A 20450-nucleotide genomic window follows, 5' to 3' on the forward strand; every position below is an offset into this window, starting at 1 on the left:
TACATCTGCAGAACGTGAAGAACCAGTGGTATCTACATCTGCAGAACGTGAAGAACCAGTGGCATCTACATCTGCAGAACGTGACGAACCAGTGGCATCTACATCTGCAGAACGTGAAGAACCAGTGGTATCTACATCTGCAGAACCTGAAGAACCAGTGGCATCTACATCTGCAGAACGTGAAGAACCAGTGGCATCTACATCTGCAGAACGTGAAGAACCAGTGACATCTACATCTGCAGAACGTGAAGAACCAGTGGCATCTACATCTGCAGAGCGTGAAGAACCAGTGGCGTCTACATCTGCAGAACGTGAAGAACCAGTGGCATCTACATCTGCAGAACGTGAAGAACCAGTGGTATCTACATCTGCAGAACGTGAAGAACCAGTGGTATCTACATCTGCAGAACGTGAAGAACCAGTGGCATCTACATCTGCAGAACGTGACGAACCAGTGGCATCTACATCTGCAGAACGTGAAGAACCAGTGGTATCTACATCTGCAGAACGTGAAGAACCAGTGGCATCTACATCTGCAGAACGTGAAGAACCAGTGGCATCTACATCTACAGAACGTGAAGAACCAGTGGTATCTACATCTGCAGAACGTGAAGAACCAGTGGCATCTACATCTGCAGAGCGTGAAGAACCAGTGGCATCTACATCTGCAGAACGTGAAGAACCAGTGGCATCTATACCTGCAGAATGTGAAGAACCAGTGGCATCTACATATGCAGAACGTGAAGAACCAGTGGTATCTACATCTGCAGAACGTGAAGAACCAGTGGCATCTACATCTGCAGAACGTGAAGAACCAGTGGCATCTACAGGATATTATACAACGTTTAAAGCCATTCCCCGTGTTTAGTGTACATACCGTACAACATGTTTGGAATCGACAAGGGACTTACAAACAGTAACTCTGGGACCGAACTCGTTTGTACCGCGTTCCTGGAGGAATCCAAATGAGTTCTAAATTTAAAAAAATCACCGATGTCCAGTAGGGTCACGGAGTATGAACGTTACAACAAACTGTACAAAAACACGATAGTCGTGCAAAGTACAGGAAATACAAACATCACCCACACACATACAAATGAAACTAAACCATCCCCAGCCTACAAGGCAAAGCCCACTGAGGTATTAACTTATTTTTCAGAAGCGACCTTGCCACAAATGATAGCTCAACAACGTGGCTTATCATGTTGACATGTATAAGCAGCAAAATAATATAAAAGCGTATTTCTAATTGTGGAGGGAAAAAGCGGAGGACCCGGAGAAAAATTCCACGCGACCACGGGAAGAGAGACATGCAAACTTCAAATATAATACAGGTGTCAGGGTCGAGATTGAACCCACGACTTCCTGTATAGCAGGCAGGAGGGCTTGACCCTGCTGATGAGACACTGTCGAAACCAGTCCTTGCCAATAAGCGTCTGGTAGAAAAGCTTGCCCCTGCTGATGAGACACTGAATGTCGAACCCAGTCGTTGCCTATAATCATTTGGCAATTCATCCGGCATTGATTCATGCAGTGACGTGCGGTGAGGTCAATGGCTGGGGAGTCACTGACTAGTGTCAGAGCCAGATTCACACACTGAAGGGGGCGTGGCCTCACGGAGGGGGCGTGGCCTCGCTAAGGAAGGGCGTGTTAGACACGTCCCCCCTCAGTGAGGCAGATGTGATAGCTGCCTCCCCTGGTGCTGTTTTCATTGCAGTTTCATGACGAGACCAGCGAGCCTAAATATCTTTATACACATACGTGAAATAAGTTACCTGTAGTATGGAAGGCGAGGACATGAAATGAAGGGGTCTACTAACATTACATTGGTGACATTTTGAGATAGTAACAGGCACGCACTTATTGCCCGCGCTCCATCCAATTACTGAGGGGTTGCGCAATCAGAGGGGAGGCTGAGCTCGTTGCTGCCTCACCTCTCGTCTCTTCCTGTATTCGCTTGCGGAGTTCCACAAATTTGGCGATTTTGACGATAAGAATGATTGGAATCGTACAAAAATGACATTTATAACACAGATCAGGGGAAAAATCTTAATATTTATTTGATTTGATTATTCTTTTTTTTACTTTTCGTAACAGCTATTTTCATTGGAGTATGACAGGTGAGGCTCTGTCTCCCCTGTCTCCCCTGACCGCACGTCCCTGGATTAATGCAAGCCTGACGCTGCTGTTGAGACATTGAAAGTCGAAACCAGTCCTTGCCAATAATATTTGTCAGGAAAGCATGATTGATCCAGAGACATGTAATGTCAAAATCAGTCCCATTCAAACATTAATCAATTTACCAGCATCTGGGCATGCAAGCCTGGCCCTGCTGATGAGACACTGAATGGCAAACGCATTTCCTTGTCTATAAACATCTGGCAGTTTGTCAATGTGGGTTCATACAAGTCTCACTGCTGATGAGACAGTAAATGTTGAAATCAGTCCTTGCCAATAAATATCTTGCAGTTCACTAGAATTTGTTCGTGCAAGCCTGAGCTTGCTCACGTAAATGTTGTGGATTTACTCTCCAACACACCGGTGGGCTGCAGTAGTCACTAATTGTCGCGTTTTGTTTACGTGGAAAAACCCTCACTGTGTCGGGTGGTGGAGGGTTACGACAACATTTATACGTACGCGAACAAACCCAAAAACCCTTTCATTATGAATAATATTGGTCGCAAAAGCCTACTACGTGTTAAACTTCGTGTTAATTACCTACACCGTAGGAAGTTATGCTGTGGATATACTTGCCACCGCCACAGGAATGTGGAGTTGTCACTATTGGCTCAGGGTCGTCGATGGAATTGAACAACGCCTCACACTCAATTGAGCATAAAGGCATGATCACCACCGTCACCACGACAACTGCCATCATCAGCAGAAGCATCGTCATCATATTCTTGGTTCTTTCGGTAAAGTCACGTAGAAGGGAAACAATAAAATAATTAAAATATAAAACAAAATTCTCACGACGTTTCGACTGCAACACAAGCAATCATCATCAGCTGTGAAAACCACAGCAAGAAATTTTGAAAAAAGTGGCGTTTTTTTTTCAAATTTTCTTGTTGTGGTTTTCACGCCTGATGATGATTGCTTGTGTTGCAGTCGAAACGTCGTGAGAATTTTAATGTTTTATATTTTTATTATTTTATTGTTTCCCTTCTACGTGACTTTACCGAAATAACCAAGAATATGAATCCCTGCAGTCACGAAAGCTTTAAATCAAAACATAGTCATCATCTCATCCAATCACTCAAATCATAATTATCAGCAGCTGCTTCCATCATCACCAACATCCCGTTAGCAGCAGCAGCAACATCATCATTATCAGCAAGATCTTCTTACCAAAACATCATCAGCATTCGCAGCAGCATTCATCATGACCACTGTTAGTATAATAATAATAATTATCAGCAGCAGCAGCGGCAACAACAGCAGCAGCGCAACCATCACCACTATCATCAAGGTGGGCACACATCTGAACGGTCAGTTGTGCAACATGGTTGCATGCAACTGACTATAACCAGACACTCCACAATTATATCAGCAGGGAATCAAGTTGTGCGATTTCGAGAGCGACGTGGTTGCGCAACTGATTGCTCGGATTGCCCCAGATCATTCAAGATTGCAACTGGTCGCTTAACTTGCAAACGATTGCGACTGATCACTCAATCTGCAACCGGTCTCTAAGATTGCATCCGGTCGCTTGACTTGCAGCTGATTGCCCAAAAAGTGCACGCGATTGCTCAGATTTGCACCCGATGGCTCAGATTCCACCTGATTGCAGGTGATTGCAGGTGATTGCACCTGATCGCAGGTGATTGTTCTTGAGAGCAGCAGCAGCAGCGGAGTGAACCCGTGAAGAAACGAGGCGAGGAGCGGGAGGAGTGGGCGGACTTGCTTTATTGAGTTCAGTGTGGACACGGGGAGAAGGCGCCTCTGCGGGAGAGGCGAGGACATTCGACCATTCCACGGACGGGATTCAGTGTTCCGCGCTCGTGGTTGGGTTGGTTGTTGTTGTTGTGTTTGTTGTTGGTGGTTGCTGCTGTGGTGGTTGTTGTTTTTATTGTTGTTGTGGTCACGGTTTTTGTTAGGGGGGTGGGGGGGGGGATTCACAACACGAAGTCACCGCGGTTCGGTCGCGCGCGCGCGCGCGCTTCATTCACAACGACGCACGTGACGAGACGAACACCAACCACGACCTCCACCACCACGTCGTCAACAACCTTCTCCACCACCAACCTCGTCAACAATCTCGTCCTCCACCTCCTCAACCACTTCCTCCTCCACTCCTCAACCACAACCACTTTGTCCTACTAGTCCAACCACCACAACCACCTATTCCTCCTTCCCTACCACCTCCACAACCACAACCACCTCTTCAAATTTCCACCTCTTCCTTCTCAACCGCCACCAACCTCCCTCTCCACCCACACTCAACCAACGTTTCCATCATCGCCACATCATTCCTCCACCACACCATCACTACGCGTTTAAAACATTTCAATATATACTATTCGTTATTTAACATCTACGATTATACTTTATATGTAGTTTTTTGTATTTCAATTTATAGGACACAGAACGGTTATAATATATACTGTATGTCGAGTAGAATATACTATGTACTAGACTCAAGAATGTTCCACGTATCGGTCGGCTCGGGCTGTGAGAACACTGGGAGGCACGCGGTCAGCGTTTGACCCTCGGGCTGAGTTTGACCCTCGGGCTGCGTTTGACCCTCGGGCTGAGTCTAACCCTTGGGCTGAGTTTGACCCTCGGGCTGAGTTTGACCCTCGGGCTGAGTTTGACCCTCGGGCTGCGTTTGACCCTCGGGCTGAGTTTGACCCTCGGGCTGCGTTTGACCCTCGGGCTGAGTTTGACCCCGGGGTCTGAGTTTGACCCTCGGTCTGCGTTTGACCCTCGGGCTGAGTTTGATCCTCGGGCTGAGTTTGACCCCGGGGTCTGAGTTTGACCCTCGAACTGAGTTTGACCCTCGGGCTGAGTTTGACCCTCGGGCTGCAAGAACAGAACCGGGGCAGCAACAACCCCCCGACCACTCGAAACCCCGACACGTTCGTCAATAACGCAGCGCTTTGTGTGCGCGGCCTTGAAAAGGGCAATAGACCTCCTTAGTAGCAAGCGATTAATTATTTGAACCTTCTGACGGTACAATAGTACCCCGGCTCTCGCATAATGTCCGTGATGCAGTCATTTTTAGTCTGTTGATGGTCGGCGATGCGGCAATCGACTCATCTCGACGAGCCGTAGACGATGCACCAGTACGGTGCGTACCCAGAGCGTTCAGGGTTTCGGCGCAATCGTCCTAGCTGCGTTTCGACATCGCGGAATGTGGCACTGATTTCGGATTGATTGGTACCCCAGTCGCGGAGTTAAGTACACACCTGGAAAAAAAATAGCGTCCCAGAAATAAAGTATTTAATTGCCTCGACCATTTTGTATTATTTGGAACCCCGGGATACCGCCATATTGATTATTTATGCAAGAAATCCACACTGATTCGTTGGATTCATTTTCTGGAGGGTCCTGTTGCTGCTACTACGTTGAGTTGTTGTTGTTGTTGAAGATTAGTTGCTTATTATACGTGTGGGAGGAAAGCGGAGCACCCGGATAAAACCCACGCCTTGCGCGAGGGGGCAACGCTGTATCCCCGTACAGATGGAAACGGACGGAGATTAGTCCACTTGCTGCACCACCACCTCCCTGGCGAGGTGGTGGTGCGGGAAGGAAGTTGTGTGATCCATCAACCCACGCCGCTGCCTCGACAGTGCTGGATTATGTACAACATGCACTTAAAGAAGGCCCATTGCCTGAAACGTCGACTTATATATTTCCCTCTTACGACCAGAGCGTTATTGACATAGTGTGTTGAGATGTGTGTTCCGATCGTGGTTGTTGGACCATTGCCCAACAATAACAGCACCAGAGGCATGGGCAGCAGCAGCAGCAAATCATTCGTTGAATCGCGAGGCTTCGGGGCTGCATGCAGCAAGTCCACGGGATGCGGGAGCCGTCGCAATGTTTTCGCGACGTGGCAAATACCGCACCGGTGAATTTACGTGGCGACCCCTTGGGGCTGTTATCAAGCAATTTCACTGGCGCTGGTCGTGTAAATAAATCGACGCGACTCAAGAGGATGCAAGTTTCCGCTCTGGCCCATGGGACGACACCACCCAAGTCATCACTTTGCCCACCGCGGCTCCGACGTCACATTGTTTACCAAGGTTCTCTGTACAAATGCGCGCGCTATGATTGGTAAAACAGGTTCCGCACGTGCGCGCGCGCGTGTGTGTGGCGCGTGGGACACAGATCCCCCGTATAGCCTTTAACGGGCTGTTGGGCGCATGTGCTGAGCACCTATCGAGGCCGGAACGGCGCACGAGGGTGTGGGTGGTCAACACCACGCTCGGCCGCCTTTGTCTCCCCAGTGGCGCGGTTTATACACGCCAGGTACTCGTTTTTATGGATGAGTCGACCTAGGGGAGGTCCAGGACCGGTTCAGATAATCGTCACTGGTGTTCGCCGTGAGCGGGAATCGAAACTCCGGTGGCCGGGTTCATAGCGCAGCGCCCTAACCGGCTACACTACCGCTCCCCACACATGTATATACACACACACACGTGAGCGCTATATCTCTCTCAATTATCAGTCAGCGCCGCTCTTCGTGTTACCGGCAGCTGTTCACCAAGCATTGGGCGCGTGTAGCGAATTCGCTCGGAGCAAAGCGGACAGAGAGACACCAAACGTCTGAACAGTTTGCAATGACGGGTCGCGAGGAATAATTCAGCTGCAGTCTTGATATCATTCTCTCTCTCTCTCTCTGTGTGTCTCCAGCGTGAAGTGCTGCATTCGAAAACAATGATACGGGCCCCCGTACGCTTGCAGCAGGGAATCTGTCTTCCAACCGCAAGTGCAGCCCGCTTGCCTCTCAGTGTTCCCAAACCTTGAGCCAAGGAATTGGACCGGGCTCCCTTCAATGAGGGTGGGAGGGCATGGTGTGAAGGGGGGGGGGGGCCAGGCGAGCGAGTGTGGATGCGAGGTAAGAGGTGGGGGGGGGGGGCTAATGCAATGCAGTGAGCGCGGGGAGCGGTGGCGCAATGGTTAGCGCACCCACTTTCGCGCCGAGTTTAAATTTGCGATTTCTCGGGGCCACGGCTGACATCAGTGGCGGTGGCGAATGAAATCCGATCTTCACCAAACCCGCACTGACCGGCGTGGTGAAGTATGGTCAAACAACCCATATGACCGACACGTCACAGGGAAGCGCAGGCGCTAGAATAGCACCGGCTGTAAATGATGATCATTAATATCATAATTTTATTAATTCGGTGAATGTATCTTTAGTGGGATCTTGGGTAGATGGTTAAGATCAAGTCGCATTATCGATTCATCGATTAATGTCGACGATTGAGATCACGACGCACGCATTTCCGCAAGAAGCAATGCTGTGGGGGTTTGTTTCCGATTCGCGTACGCTGCGTTATCATGGATTTTACGTGACCCCACCACCACCAGCCACTAGAGGCCGCTACATTTACTGCAATGTTCCAAAAAATATATATCTTACAATGGACTGTTGAATCGATCACAGGAATTGGGGGGATAGGGGGGGGCGGAGACCCATCAACACTCGCTCCATCACCTGCCCATCACCACCATCACGTGACTCCTCCGTCATAATCATCCATTATCCGTCATTGTCCATGTAAACCCGGCCCATATAGTCTGCAATAATCATATAACCCCCCCCCCCCGGCTTAGAAGCTTTTACTCAGAAAAAAAATAACATTAATCGCATTAACAAAACAAAAGTTATACTTGCTATGAAATTATTTTCTTTTCTTTTATATATAAAATCGGAAGATAATTGGAAACGAACTAAAACTCATAGAACAGTATACAAATTCCTGCATATATGTGTTATGTTGTGTTACACGTAGCAAAACACGTCTCGCTGTGTTCCCCCCCCCATATATAATTCTCTTATATCATCATCAATAGCATCATCAGAATCAATATCATCATCAATATAATTATAGTAGTACAGGTCTATGGTTATTAGTTATTACTGTCAATACAAATATATCCAATTGCTTAAAACACTTCTACAAGTAAATACAATAGTAACGTTGCTTGAACAACACCACGAGGTTTCACGCACGCACACGTGGGGGTGCGGGAGGGTCGGGGACATCGCTCTGGGGGCAGGGAGGGTAAGGGACATGTGCACGGCTGAATGAATCGATGAATGAATCGATGAATGAACGAGTGGGATTCACAACCTCACGGACCACGACGATCATAAAATAACATCGACCGACATCGACGAGTTGTACGAACGGCATAAGAATCACGGGGGTACGGGGGGGGCGGCTAGGTGGAGGGGGGGCTAGGCATGAGACGCAGCGACACAGCTGGGTGTGGGATAGCGTCAGGGTAGAGAGGTTAGTGTCTCTCACCTGTGTCTCACATCTCACCTGTGGGCTCAGCTGTCTCACATCATCTCACCTGTGTCTCACCTGTGTGGAACGTCTCACCTGGGTGAACTCTCACCTCTCATCTGTCTCGTTTCAACTGTCTCACCACTCGCCTGTGTATCATTCCTCACCTGTTTGGTTTAATCTCACCTGCGTCTCACTTCTCACCTCGTCAAATATCACCATTGTGTGATTTCTCACCTGTGCCACCTTATTGCTCACACCTGTGCTCCCGCGTCTGTGCTTTCGCGCATTTGTGCTTCCACGTCTCACCTGTGCTTTAACCTGTGTGCTTAGCAAGTGAACTCGCCTGTACAAACCTCACCTGTGTCAAACCTGTGTGCTTTCACCTGTGCTCGCGCACCAACCTATCCCACCCGTGTCTCTCACCTGCGCACTCTCCCCGTCTCATCCCCCGCACGCCCCCCCCCCCCCCCCCCACCCTCTGCTATCCAGCATCCCCAGATCCAGGGTCCGGCATCGAACTGCATCGGACCCCTGACAGGGGTACATCAAGGAGACTCGCAGCTCGCCCACCGAGGGGGGTCGTTACTCGTACAAATATTCACATGGGTCGGCAAAGACACGGCCACTCGGAGTGCGCGTGGGATGGAATAACCTGCAAAGGCTCTTGGTGCAATTGGCTGTTTTTATTGGGCACCTTTGGCGGTCGGCACGGCGCACCTACGTGTGGCTGGGTGTGGCAAGATCCATTATCCAGCCGTCTTTGTATCCCCAGAGCTGATGTTATACACACCGTACCAGGTACTGATTTAAGGTTGAGTTGACCTATAGGAGGATCAGGACAGGTTCAGATATTACTCGCCGATTAATTATTCATTTTTGCTGAGAATCAAAACTCAAGATTCATAGCGCAGTGAGCTCAGCACTGCGCCACCGCTCTACTGCGCGCGAACGCACACGAGAGTGTGTCAAGCAGGAATAGGTGGGGTCTCCGCTAGGCAGACTCAGCCTTAAATAAATCTGGTCCCGTGTGTGAACACGAGCGCTGGGGAGACAAAGGCACCCAGGCGTGGGTTTAGAGCCACACCAGCCCCTCGTGTGTCACAGTGCCGGCCTTAACAGGTGCTCGCTAACAGCACTTTGCACCAGAAGTATGTTAAAGGCTACACACGGATGGGGTGTTTGCGTTTGTCAGACTGCACCGGTTCACCGATTCCAACTGGTTATTATTATTACCTTCGCGATACATTCATAGATCTGTGCGAGTGTAAGCGTAGATTATATCCCATTTGAAAGGTTTTCTCTCGCTGGGCTCCCATGATTAAAAAAAAACAACAACTCTGTTTTAAACGGGCTGTTGTGTTATCATTAACAACGATATACCAAAGAATCACGGGCCTTGGTTAATCCACTGCTGGATGAATGCCTCCCGATGCCATGTCGATCACGAGGGTCGTTTAACCATACTTCACCGCGCTGGTCAGTGCACGGGTTTGGCGAAGGTGGGTGGTGGTGGTGGGTGGTGGGTGGTGGGTGGTGGTGGTGGTGGGTGGTGGGTGGTGGTGGGTGGTGGTGGTGGGTGGGATGCCCAGGACCGGTTCGGATATCACTTGCCACTGATGTAAGCCGTGGCCGGGTATCGAACTCTGTGGTGTTAGCGAGCACCCATTAAGGTCGACAAGTCAGCCCCTATATACAGCCCCCTTATCCAAGCACCAAGTGAACACTAAGCATAAGCTTATGTTAACAAACCGGATTATCAGGTACTTATTGGAGGCTGTGTCGACCTAGGGGAGGCCCACGATTGGTTCAGATAATCGCCACTGGTGTTGGCCGTGAGCGGGAATTGAACTCGGGCCGCCGTGATCATAGTGCAGTGCACTAGCCACTGCTGCGCGCTATTAGTGGTGATTAAACATCAGTATCTATATCTTCGTCCCACTACATGTCATTAATATTCATATGGTTACAGATACTATGGCCTGGTGGGGGAGCGGTGGTGCAGCGGTGAGCGCGCTGCGCGGAGAACCCAGCCACCCCGAGTAACAATTCAAGGCCACGGCGAACATCAGTGGCGACTGATAACTGAACCGGTCTTGAGCCGACCCCCACCCTTCTCTAACCCGCACTTACCAGCGTGGTGAAGTATGGCCTCCATCCAGCAGTGGACTCACGCTGGGCTGTCAATAATCAATGTTATCATTTATCGTTACGGAGTCTATACAGTCGCACCAATGTGTGGTTCTGTATATAGTTACCGCCAGAAGAGCCTCCGCGTGTAACCACTGGGGCAAATGAAATCAACCAGCAATGACAATGATCGTAATAATAATAACAATGCCCTTGAGTTAACGCAGGAAAGCCTCGTCGAGTCTCAAGGTCTCCTTCTGTTTTTCAGGAGGGCCCTGGCACGTGCGAAACGCGGGCCGTTCCCACCAGCTCGCGAGCACCGATTCAGCAACGGCCTCCGATTCGCGTCGATCCCAATCGCACCCGTGCCATTGAATGCAGGCATCGGGGAGGGAATTATTGGATGTCCGCGTGTGGCCACGCCGACGCTCGCCACGTGGGGAATCAATTCGGCGATTGGCAAAGGTGGAAAGAGATGCGTTGAGCTCAAAGCTCCGCCACCTCGCTTACTCAACTCCGCCGTCACGGCTCCTCGACGGTGTTGCTCGGGGTCGGAGGAGAGGCTTTGGGGTGAGTGGAGCGAGGTGGCGGGTGGGGGGTGGGGTGGAACCAGGAAGCTAAAACGTCTGGACCAAGCACGGAGAAAAACCTACGGCCCACGGGGGTCAGACACGGCCCACAACTTCGTGTCACACGGCCCGCGAATTAATTTCCTCTTAGCTAGAGGCGGGAGAGAATACTGTCGAGCTGGCATGGACACTGCGTTTATAATTTCATACGACCAGCGGCCACACGAGGCCCAGCTACCACTTTTGAAACACGCAAACGACATTTTTAACCGTCACTGCAAAGCATCTTCGCTGCACTTAATGGGGGTCCTAGAGGGCGTGGGAATACTTGACCACCTGGGTTTCTAATACTTTTGCTCTGCACTCCGGCCGCTCCCGTCCGTGCCCGCGGTGTCTCTGTGGACTGGGCCGAGCCGCGCGCGTTGCCGCTTGATAACGCCCGCCGCCGCGTGCTGCCCGCCGAATCTTTGCCGCGAGGGTTCCTCTTGGAACCTCGGCCAGCAAGAAGGTTCCACCCCCACTGCCACTCCTGAGCTGTGCTCGCTGGCGTGAGCGGGCCCGTCGTGAGATCATGCCCCCAGCCCTCATTGCCCCCACCACAACCCCCAGGTGATATTGTCAGCCGAGATGCCACCCCGTCCCCGACGATCACCACGATCACACGCAGCACCCTTTTCCCCAGACGTATCGTGCGGCCAGTGTCTGTGATGTTTACTTGGCGCACGCCGTTTCGGACGATGCGTTTTACTCTCGTGTCCTCCCCTAGTCTCTTGACACATCGGTACGACCGTCACCACCCCCACCTCCCCGCCTCTTACATCTGTTTAAATGTTTCCGTAACTTCATTTTGTAATTGCTCTTCGATCGAGCCCACGCGCGCTAAAGATAACAATTAATGTTTTTTTTGTTTTCGTGGAAGATTTTGTTTGTTTTTGCAATAATCTCGACATGTCACGCGATGTCGCGCGGCTGCTATTTGCTCCGATTTCTCATCGCTTCACTGCTGTAGAGTGTACTTTATTTATATTTAGGTGGCCCAGGTCACTCACTCGTGCCGATGAGACTTTATCCTGCTCAACCGCTTGAACATAAACCTGACCGGGGCTTTTGCTAAAGGTTTATTTGGGTTATCTTGAGACTAGAAGTAAATGTTTATTAAAATGTTAACCAGAGATATGAACCACACAGGGGCTGTGCCATGCACCCTGCACTCAAAATTCACCATGGCAAAGACCTTGTTTCCCACTCACTAAACTATCTTATTATTAGTTTGTATTTATCCTTGTAATATCGAACAGTGAGCAGTTAGTCGAAGAAGTTTGTGAGTAGTCAGTTGTTCAGGCTCATATACCCGCTCCCCATTCCCTTGTCCGAAAATCTGTCTGGGTGTCGCGGTGGTTCCAGCACTCGGGAGTTCGGATCTTCCAACCCGGAGGCCTCGGGCTCGCAACCCAACCAGGGTTCACTCGCGGCGCGTTATTTTACCGTCCGTTGTGGAACGCCGCTGGGAAATGCGATCGGCGTTAAGGGCGATTCGCTCCGCGCGATGCCCTCCCCTTGTCCCAAGGCTCTCCTTGCATGCAGGCTGCTGCACCGGAATGTTTGGCCAATGCGATCTTAAATAACGGACGTCGGTTTTCGGGGCGGGAGGAAAGTTGGGAAACCTCGCCACGCACGCGAGGAGACGACGCTCGAAGGTCTGCTCTGCTCACGGGCCCACGAACCGACTTGCTGTACTGCCCCATTCTCCTGGGCACCTCGCGGCCTCCGCACGTTTGGGAGCCTCACGCTAGATCCCTACGTGATCCACCAACCCTGCCCTTCAAAGAGCCGGTAACAATTTTATGGAGAATTAAACAATGGTTGTTCCACGGGCAGACTTGCCCCCTGCCATAGAGACGTGGAGTTATTACCACTGGCTTGTGGCTGTAAACAACTGGTGCAGTGCCCTCTTCGTTGCCATGGTCACGTCTCAATTGACCGCTTCGTGTCACCTGATTGCAGGACATGTGACCGAGGTATCGCGTGTGATTGGTTGTGGAGCTGCCGCGATCGCGCCCGAGCGATTTGTTTGAGCAACCCGAAACCGCCCCCGATATCACCGCCGCGCAACTGCACCGTTGCACCGGGCACGTGGCAGCTTTGCCCACCACGTCCGAGCGAGTGGGTTGCGCAACGACGAAACTGACCGGTTTCGGGATCGGTGGGACCGATCGTCACGGTACGAACAAAATGCGCCGCGCTCAAGCGATGGCGGAAACGCGTCGCTAAGAAATCTCCGAGCGGATCGCCGCTCGAAAGCCGACGAGGCGGTCGCCACTGCTCGCAACCGCCGAGCAACCGCTCGCAACCGGTTGCAGAAACGTCCGGACGTAAGCGTTGGCGCAACTGATCGCTCGAGGCGTCGGCCCGGCTTTTCAAGGCCGCCGCTACGCTAGGGGCAATTTTACGGCAATCGCCAGCGGCAGTCGCAGTCGTTAGTTGCAAAAGTTGCCGCTGCAGATTCTATGGCAAACAATTCTAGTTGCCCACACGTGGAACAAAATCTGTTCGCCGCTGCTGTTCCTGCCCCCTTCCCACCACCCCCTCTGGGATGGACAACTGGGATGATGGCAGCGTCCAATCAGATCACGGATGGCAACGGTTGCTCTAAAATTGCCCACAGTGTGGTCCCGGCCTTCAGAGCAGCGGCTCCCGTTGGGTTCACAAAAAGCACTGGCATCATCGCGTCACGCCACGTGGCGTCGCACCAAGCGGCGTCGCACCGAGCGGCGTCACACCGAGTGGCATCACACCGAGTGGCGTCAGACCGTGTGGCATCACACCGAGTGGCGTCACGCCGAGTGACGTCGCACCGAGTGGCGTCACACCGTGTGGCATCACACCATGTGGCGTCACACCGTGTGGAATCACAACGTGTGCCGTCACACCGTGTGGCATCACACCGAGTGGCATCACGTTGCCTGGCGTCGCACCACATGGCGTCACACCGAGCGGCGTCGCACCGAGCGGCGTCACACCACACAGCCTGGCGTCGCACCGAGTGGCATCGCACCGAGCAGCGTCACACCGAGCGGCGTCACACCGAGTGGCGTCACACAGCCTGGCATCACACCACGTGACATCACACCGCCTGGCGTCACACCGAGTGGCGTCATGGTGGGAATGTTTTCAGTTAGGAATGTTCAGGAGTCTAACGCATCTACCGCAACATCGCCGTCGTCATCATCATCATCAATATTACGACAGGAGCTATTCGACATCGACTACAATATATAATGCATATATAAAAAAACAATCATGAATAACAACAATCACTTAAAAAACGGCGCACGGACACGCCGCGGGGAAAGGTCTCACTCGCGGGGCCTCCGATCGGATCTCTCTCTCTCTCTCGCTCGCTGGCATGCACGCGTGCGCGGACCGGCGCCGCCGATTTCAGAGACGGGGTTACACCCGTAGTCACCTCGTAAACCCGCAATGAACCGCGCCACCTGCGCCCAAAAGAAACGTCGCCTCTCGCGGCATCCCTCGGCCGCTCGCGGGCGCGAGGCCGAGCGTCTGGACCCCTGCCCCTCGAGGGCGGGCCGGCGGACGCGAGATGTCAAGATGTTTGATATGAACAGGGCCCCACATTAATATCAATAATAATAATACTACTACTCGTACCCGAACGGACGATAAATGTATTGTCGCTGGTCAATATCAATAAAACGCCAATTTTCTGGGTAGGGGTGGGCTGGGGGGCTGCTGGCGGTTATTGCCACGATCGCCGCCCCCCCACCACCCCCCCCCCCTTCGCGCCCTTTCCCACCCACTTGGATATGCATTGCTGGTGGAGACCAGGAGGACTAGGATCCCACTTTTTTCTTTGCGTCTCAACTGTGGGTAAAACGAACGTACCGAGGGAGGGAGGGAAGAGGGGGGGGGTGGGGGGGGGCTATGCCGATCGTAACTCTTGGAGGCGTCCACAGGGTGCGAGCGCGCTGTTTCCAATCCGTACAATCGCAAAGGGGCAGCTGCGGCAGTGAGGAGAAGCTGTCTCCCTCGCCTGGGTTCTATCCCGTGTACCGTGTAAGTGTTTGGAGTCCCCGCGTTCTCTCTCTCTCTCTCTCCGGTCGCGTGAATTGTTCGGCGTTGCCCCCCCCCGCTCCCAACCCCAACCGTCCACATTGAGAATCAACGCGCGCTCGGATTATTTGGCTGCCGCTATAAATTATTCCCGTGCCGCGCGATGACGACACCAGCCCCTTCGAGGACTGATGACGACGATGAGGAGCCGTCATCGCGCGTGGCGAGGTCGCCTCTGAACGGCGGCTCACGGGGGGCTCATTGGGCTTTACCTGGTGAATAATAAAATAGTTGAGTTTAAGAAGCCAAGCGCTCCATTTGCATTTTTTCTCCGCGTGAATTCGATCGGAAACCCAGCGAATGGGAAGAGGAGGGGGAGGAATTTGGGGGGGGCTCGAGCCCCCCCCCCAGCCCCCCCCCCTCCCCCGACTAAACCTCCCCACCCTCTCCTTCCACCCACACCGCAAGCCGTCGTGTTCTCTACGTTTGGTCCCTAAACAGGGGTCTTATATCCCCACACTTGGGGGGAGGGGAGAGGGGATCTAGGGGAGAAGGGTGTAAGGGTCAGGACAAGCAGGAGGGGGTCAGGGTGACATCGGATAAGGGGTGAAGGAATAGCGCATGGCGGCGACAGGTGTTCACGGTCAGGCGTGCACACACCTGCACAGGTACATCGCACACCTGTAAGACACCCCGCACAGGTGCATTGTACACCTGTAAGGCACCTGTACAGGCGCATCGTACATCTGTAGGTCATCTTTGCAGGTGTATCGTACACCTGTAGGGCACCTGTGCACACACTTCGACACACATGGGGATCTGTGTGTGCACATATACGAGAATCGATACGTACACCTGCACAGGCACACATACACTGACCTGTGCGTGCACCCGTATGCACACCTGCACAGGTATAAATACACGCACCTGTACACAGAGCTGCACGTACACCTGCACAGGCACACATGCACTGGCCTGTGCGTGCACCCGTATGCACACCTGCACAGGTATAAATACACGCACCTGTACACGGAGCTGCACGTACACCTGCACAGGTACACATACGCTCACCTGTATGTGCGACTTGCACGTGCCCGTATGTACACCTCTATTTACACCTACACCGACCCCACTCAGCTCACCGCTAACCCTGGCCTCGCCGTGAAGTCCCACCTCACCGTTAGCCCCCTGCTCTCGTTACCGATCAGCAAGGGGATATGCAAGGGGCTAAGGGGGTCCCCCCCCCTGTTCGTCAAGGGTGTCTTGCGCGAGGGTCCCATCGCTAAAACCGCTGGGGTTTCCAAACCGAGCGGTATTTTTTGTTGCTGTTGTTGTTGTTTGACTGGAATAAGCCTCTTTGTAATTAAAACACAATTTCGGAGAGATCCTGCACATGCACCCATGGACTGTTTATCTGCTTTCCAAACGTGTGTTTGCCTTACTCGAGCGTTGATGTGATTGATCATCTCCACTTGTAACGCTTCGTCACCACCACCACCACCACCGCATGGTGTTCGCTCTTCGCTCTCGTAGAGAGAGAGGGAGGGGGGGGGGACTTAGATGCGCCAGGAGGAAGAACCACAGACGAGGAGCGGGGAGGCTGCAGCAGCAGTAACCACGGTGGCTAGGAGATGTTAACTACCTCGCCTGGTATACAGGAGGTCGTGGGTTCAATCCCAATCGTGACGCCTGCTGCTGTATATTTGGAGTTTGTGTGTGTCTCTCTCTCTCTCTCCGTGGTCGCGTGGATTTTTCTCCGGGTCCTCCGGTTTTTCACTCCACGTTTATACTCAACAACATCACGCCTTTAGATTATTTGGCTGCGATAAATTTCCACGCGATGATGATGATGATGAGCCATTTCGTTGAGCTTATTATTTTTGTGACAGCTATAGAGCTTACTTGAGCCTTACCTGGTAAAATAAAAACGTTTAGAAGAGTAGTTTAGCAGCCACGCGGGAGGGGGCTGCGCTGCCAACACTTGCCGAAGCTCTGCCGGGCCTTCGCATACGAAGGTGTCATCGGCCAATTTACCAGTTGTTTATTACACACGTGGGGGGAAACCGGAGCACCCGCAGGTAAATCCACGCGTGCGAGGGAGCAACGCTCTTTTCCACGCAGATGAAACAGGCATACTGTCCTGTACCGCCTTCTCCTGGCGAGACATGATGCAGCAGCCTCCCCGACGACCACGGGAAAGTGGAGTTTCGCAACAACGTCTGTGTGTGTGTATGTCTGTGTGTATCTGTATGTCTGTGTGTATGTGTGTATGTGTGTGTGTATGTGTGTATGTCTGTGTGTGTATGTGTGTGTGTATGTGTATGTCTGTGTGTGTGTATGTGTGTATGTCTGTGTGTGTGTATGTCTGTGTGTGTATGTGTGTATGTGTGTATGTCTGTGTGTGTATGTCTGTATGTCTGTGTTTGTGTATGTGTGTGTGTGTATGTGTGTAGGTGTGTATATGTGTATGTCCGTCTGTGTGTATGTGTGTATGTCTGTGTGTGTATGTCTGTGTGTGTGTATGTGTGTATGTCTGTGTGTGTATGTGTGTATGTCTGTATGTGTGTGTGTGTATGTCTGTGTGTATGTGTGTATGTCTGTATGTCTGTATGTGTGTATGTGTGTATGTGTGTGTGTATGTCTGTGTGTATGTCTGTGTGTATGTCTGTGTGTGTATGTCTGTGTGTGTATGTGTGTGTGTATGTGTGTGTATGTGTGTGTGTGTATGTGTGTATGTCTGTATGTGTATGTGTGTATGTGTGTGTAGGTGTGTATGTGTGTATGTGCGGCGATTCCCCCCAACCCCGGCTGCTGCTGCTGCCTCCTCACACCGCTGGGTCGCTCGAGGTGGCCACGTGCAGCGACGTGGTCACCGTCACCGCCCGGCTAATTGAATCGGAAGCCTGTGGTTCGCCGGGAGGGCGAAGCGCACCTGAACATTAGCAAATTATCCTCTTATCCCTCGCTCTTTTCTTTCGTGCCTCTCCCAAGTGTGTGCGCGTGCGTGTTGGGGCAATAACGCATCGCACAATGCGACCCCGGCTTCCTCCAGGGTGAGGGCACCCCCCAAACCCAACCCAACCCCGCCGCCCTGTCGTTACGGACGGACGGACGGAGGAGCCGGCGAACGCGCGAACCAACTCTCAACCAAAGAGAGAGAAAGAGAGTGCACAGCGCCGGGAGCACGGAGCGGCCCGCCTTGCCCCCCCCCCCCCGCCTTGCCCCCCCCGCCTTGCCCCCCCCCCGCCTTGCCCCCCCCCGCTTTGCCACCCCCCCGCCTTGCCCCCCCCCGCCTTGCCCCCGCGCGTCGCTTTTGAAACCCCAGCGACTTCCCGCCGCTGCCTCCAATCTTTTAAACGGTGAAGGACAAAACACGAGCACACAAATACAGCTTGGGACGGGCGGTGGGCCGGGGGAGGGGGGGGGGGGTCGACTGCTCACCGTGCCAAACAATCACCAAGGTGGGGATGCAGGGACGCGGTTGGGTGGGAGGGGGGGGGGCTACAGTTCAGGGGGGGCTAAGAGAGGCGAGGGAGTCACGGACAGAGGTTACAGGGGTTCAGGCTGGAGGCAGCCTGCTCGGGGCTTACACCTAGGAGCTAGGACTATCACTAGGGGCTACGTCTAGGGGCCAGCCGCCCCCAGATTTAAAACAGAACTTGCGCCATTCCAGCCGCTGACCCCGGGGGGACCGGAGTCGGGCCCCGCCACCCTGGACCCCGCCACCCTGGACCCCGCCGGGGCCCCGACTCTCACAGCGGGCTCTCCGTGTCGGCGCAGGCGCCGCCGCCGCCGCCGCCGGCCGCGGCCGCGGCCACGGCGGCGCCGGCGTTGGCGGCGGGGGCGGCCGCGGCGCCGTCCTCCCCGTTGCACCGCCCGTTGGCGTCGCAGTCGCTGGCCGAGCGGCTCAGCTGCACCTGCACGGCGCCGGCCCTGGAGGCGCCCGGCACCGGCAGGTCCGGGCTGGGGGTCACCAGCTTCTGCAGCCGCTGTGGGCGCACGCGAGGAGCGGTTTAGTGGGGGGCGCCTGGACGGGGTTAGTGAGTGGGGTGGGGGTGGTGGCAGTGGTGGTATTGGCCGATTAGATGATGGTAGTGGCGGTGGAATTGGGTGGGTAGAGGGTAGTGCTGGTGGTAGTATTGGATATGAAGATGATGATGATGATTGTGGTAGTGGTTTTGAATGGGTTGATGATGATGGGGGTGATGGTGGGGGCGATAGTGATGGTGGACGTGGAGTATGAGGAGAGAGGTCGGGTCACCAGCTTCTATGGGGGGGGGGGGGGGGCATCACAACGGGCGACTGTGATAGTGGTGGCGATGAGTGAGTGTGATGATTTTGTGCAATGAGTGTGATGATTGTAAAGAGCGTGATGGTTATATTAAGCGCTTAACGAGTGAGTGCGTTGTGAGTGATTGCGCTGTGAGTGAGTCGTGAGCGTATAAGTGAGTGTGATGATTGCAGTGAGTGAGTAGTGAGTGAATGCGTAGTGAGTGAGTAGTGAGCAGATAAAACGCGCGTGATGATTGGAGTGCGTGGGTTGCGAGTGCGTGTATCGAACGTATGCGACACAGAGGCAACGCGCGTTCACGTCGCAACGCCGTTCACGTCGCAACGCCGTTCACGTCGCAACGCCGTTCACGTCGCAACGCCGTTCACGTCGCAACGCCGCGCGCCACGCGAGCGTCACGTGTCGGCGACTCGCGCACTGATTTCGGTATCGACACGTCACCGGTATCGACACGTCACCGGTATCGACACGTCACCGGGGCGACGATGCGGCGATCCGCCTCGGTCCGCGACTCGAGGACGCCACGATCGCGTCGTCTGCCTCGTGCGGTGACTCCACACGTGCGGCGATTCCACACGTGTGGTGACTCCACACGTGCGGCGATTCCACACGTGCGGTGACTCCACACGTGCGGCGATTCCACACGTGCGGTGACACCACACGTGCAGTAACACCACACGTGTGGAGTCACCACACGTGCGGCGATTCCACACGTGCGGCGATTCCACACGTGCAGTAACACCACACGTGTGGAGTCACCACACGTGTGGTGACTCCACACGTGCAGTAACACCACACGTGCGGTAACTCCACACGTGCGGCGATTCCACACGTGTGGAGTCACCACACGTGCGGTGACTCAGCTCGTGTGGTGACTCCACACGTGCGGCGACTCCACACGTGCAGTAACACCACACGTGCAGT

General features: G+C 53.2%; 1 protein-coding gene and 1 long non-coding RNA gene across 2 annotated transcripts in view; both read right to left on the reverse strand.

The window, feature by feature from the left end:
• Window positions 1-3888: 3888 nt before the first annotated feature.
• LOC142931082 (uncharacterized) lies at window positions 3889-18444 on the reverse strand. The gene is made up of 2 exons (XR_012947089.1): window positions 14193-18444; window positions 3889-14127 (listed from the first exon to the last, which is right to left on the reverse strand). It is a non-coding gene; the product is annotated as an uncharacterized LOC142931082 (long non-coding RNA).
• Window positions 18445-18513: 69 nt separating this feature from the next.
• The window catches only part of LOC116952686 (sodium- and chloride-dependent GABA transporter 3-like), a 132015-nt gene continuing 130078 nt past the window's right edge, over window positions 18514-20450 (reverse strand). The window contains exon 15 of the mRNA XM_032972271.2: window positions 18514-19224. Coding sequence (XP_032828162.2) covers window positions 18988-19224 — 237 coding nt within the window. The 3' untranslated portion in view covers window positions 18514-18987. The remainder of the gene's footprint in view (window positions 19225-20450) is intronic.

This window comes from Petromyzon marinus, chromosome 48 (genome assembly GCF_048934315.1).
Source record: "Petromyzon marinus isolate PM22_M1 ecotype Great Lakes invasive population chromosome 48, UKy_Petmar_22M1.pri1.0, whole genome shotgun sequence".
Classification (NCBI taxonomy): domain Eukaryota; kingdom Metazoa; phylum Chordata; class Hyperoartia; order Petromyzontiformes; family Petromyzontidae; genus Petromyzon; species Petromyzon marinus.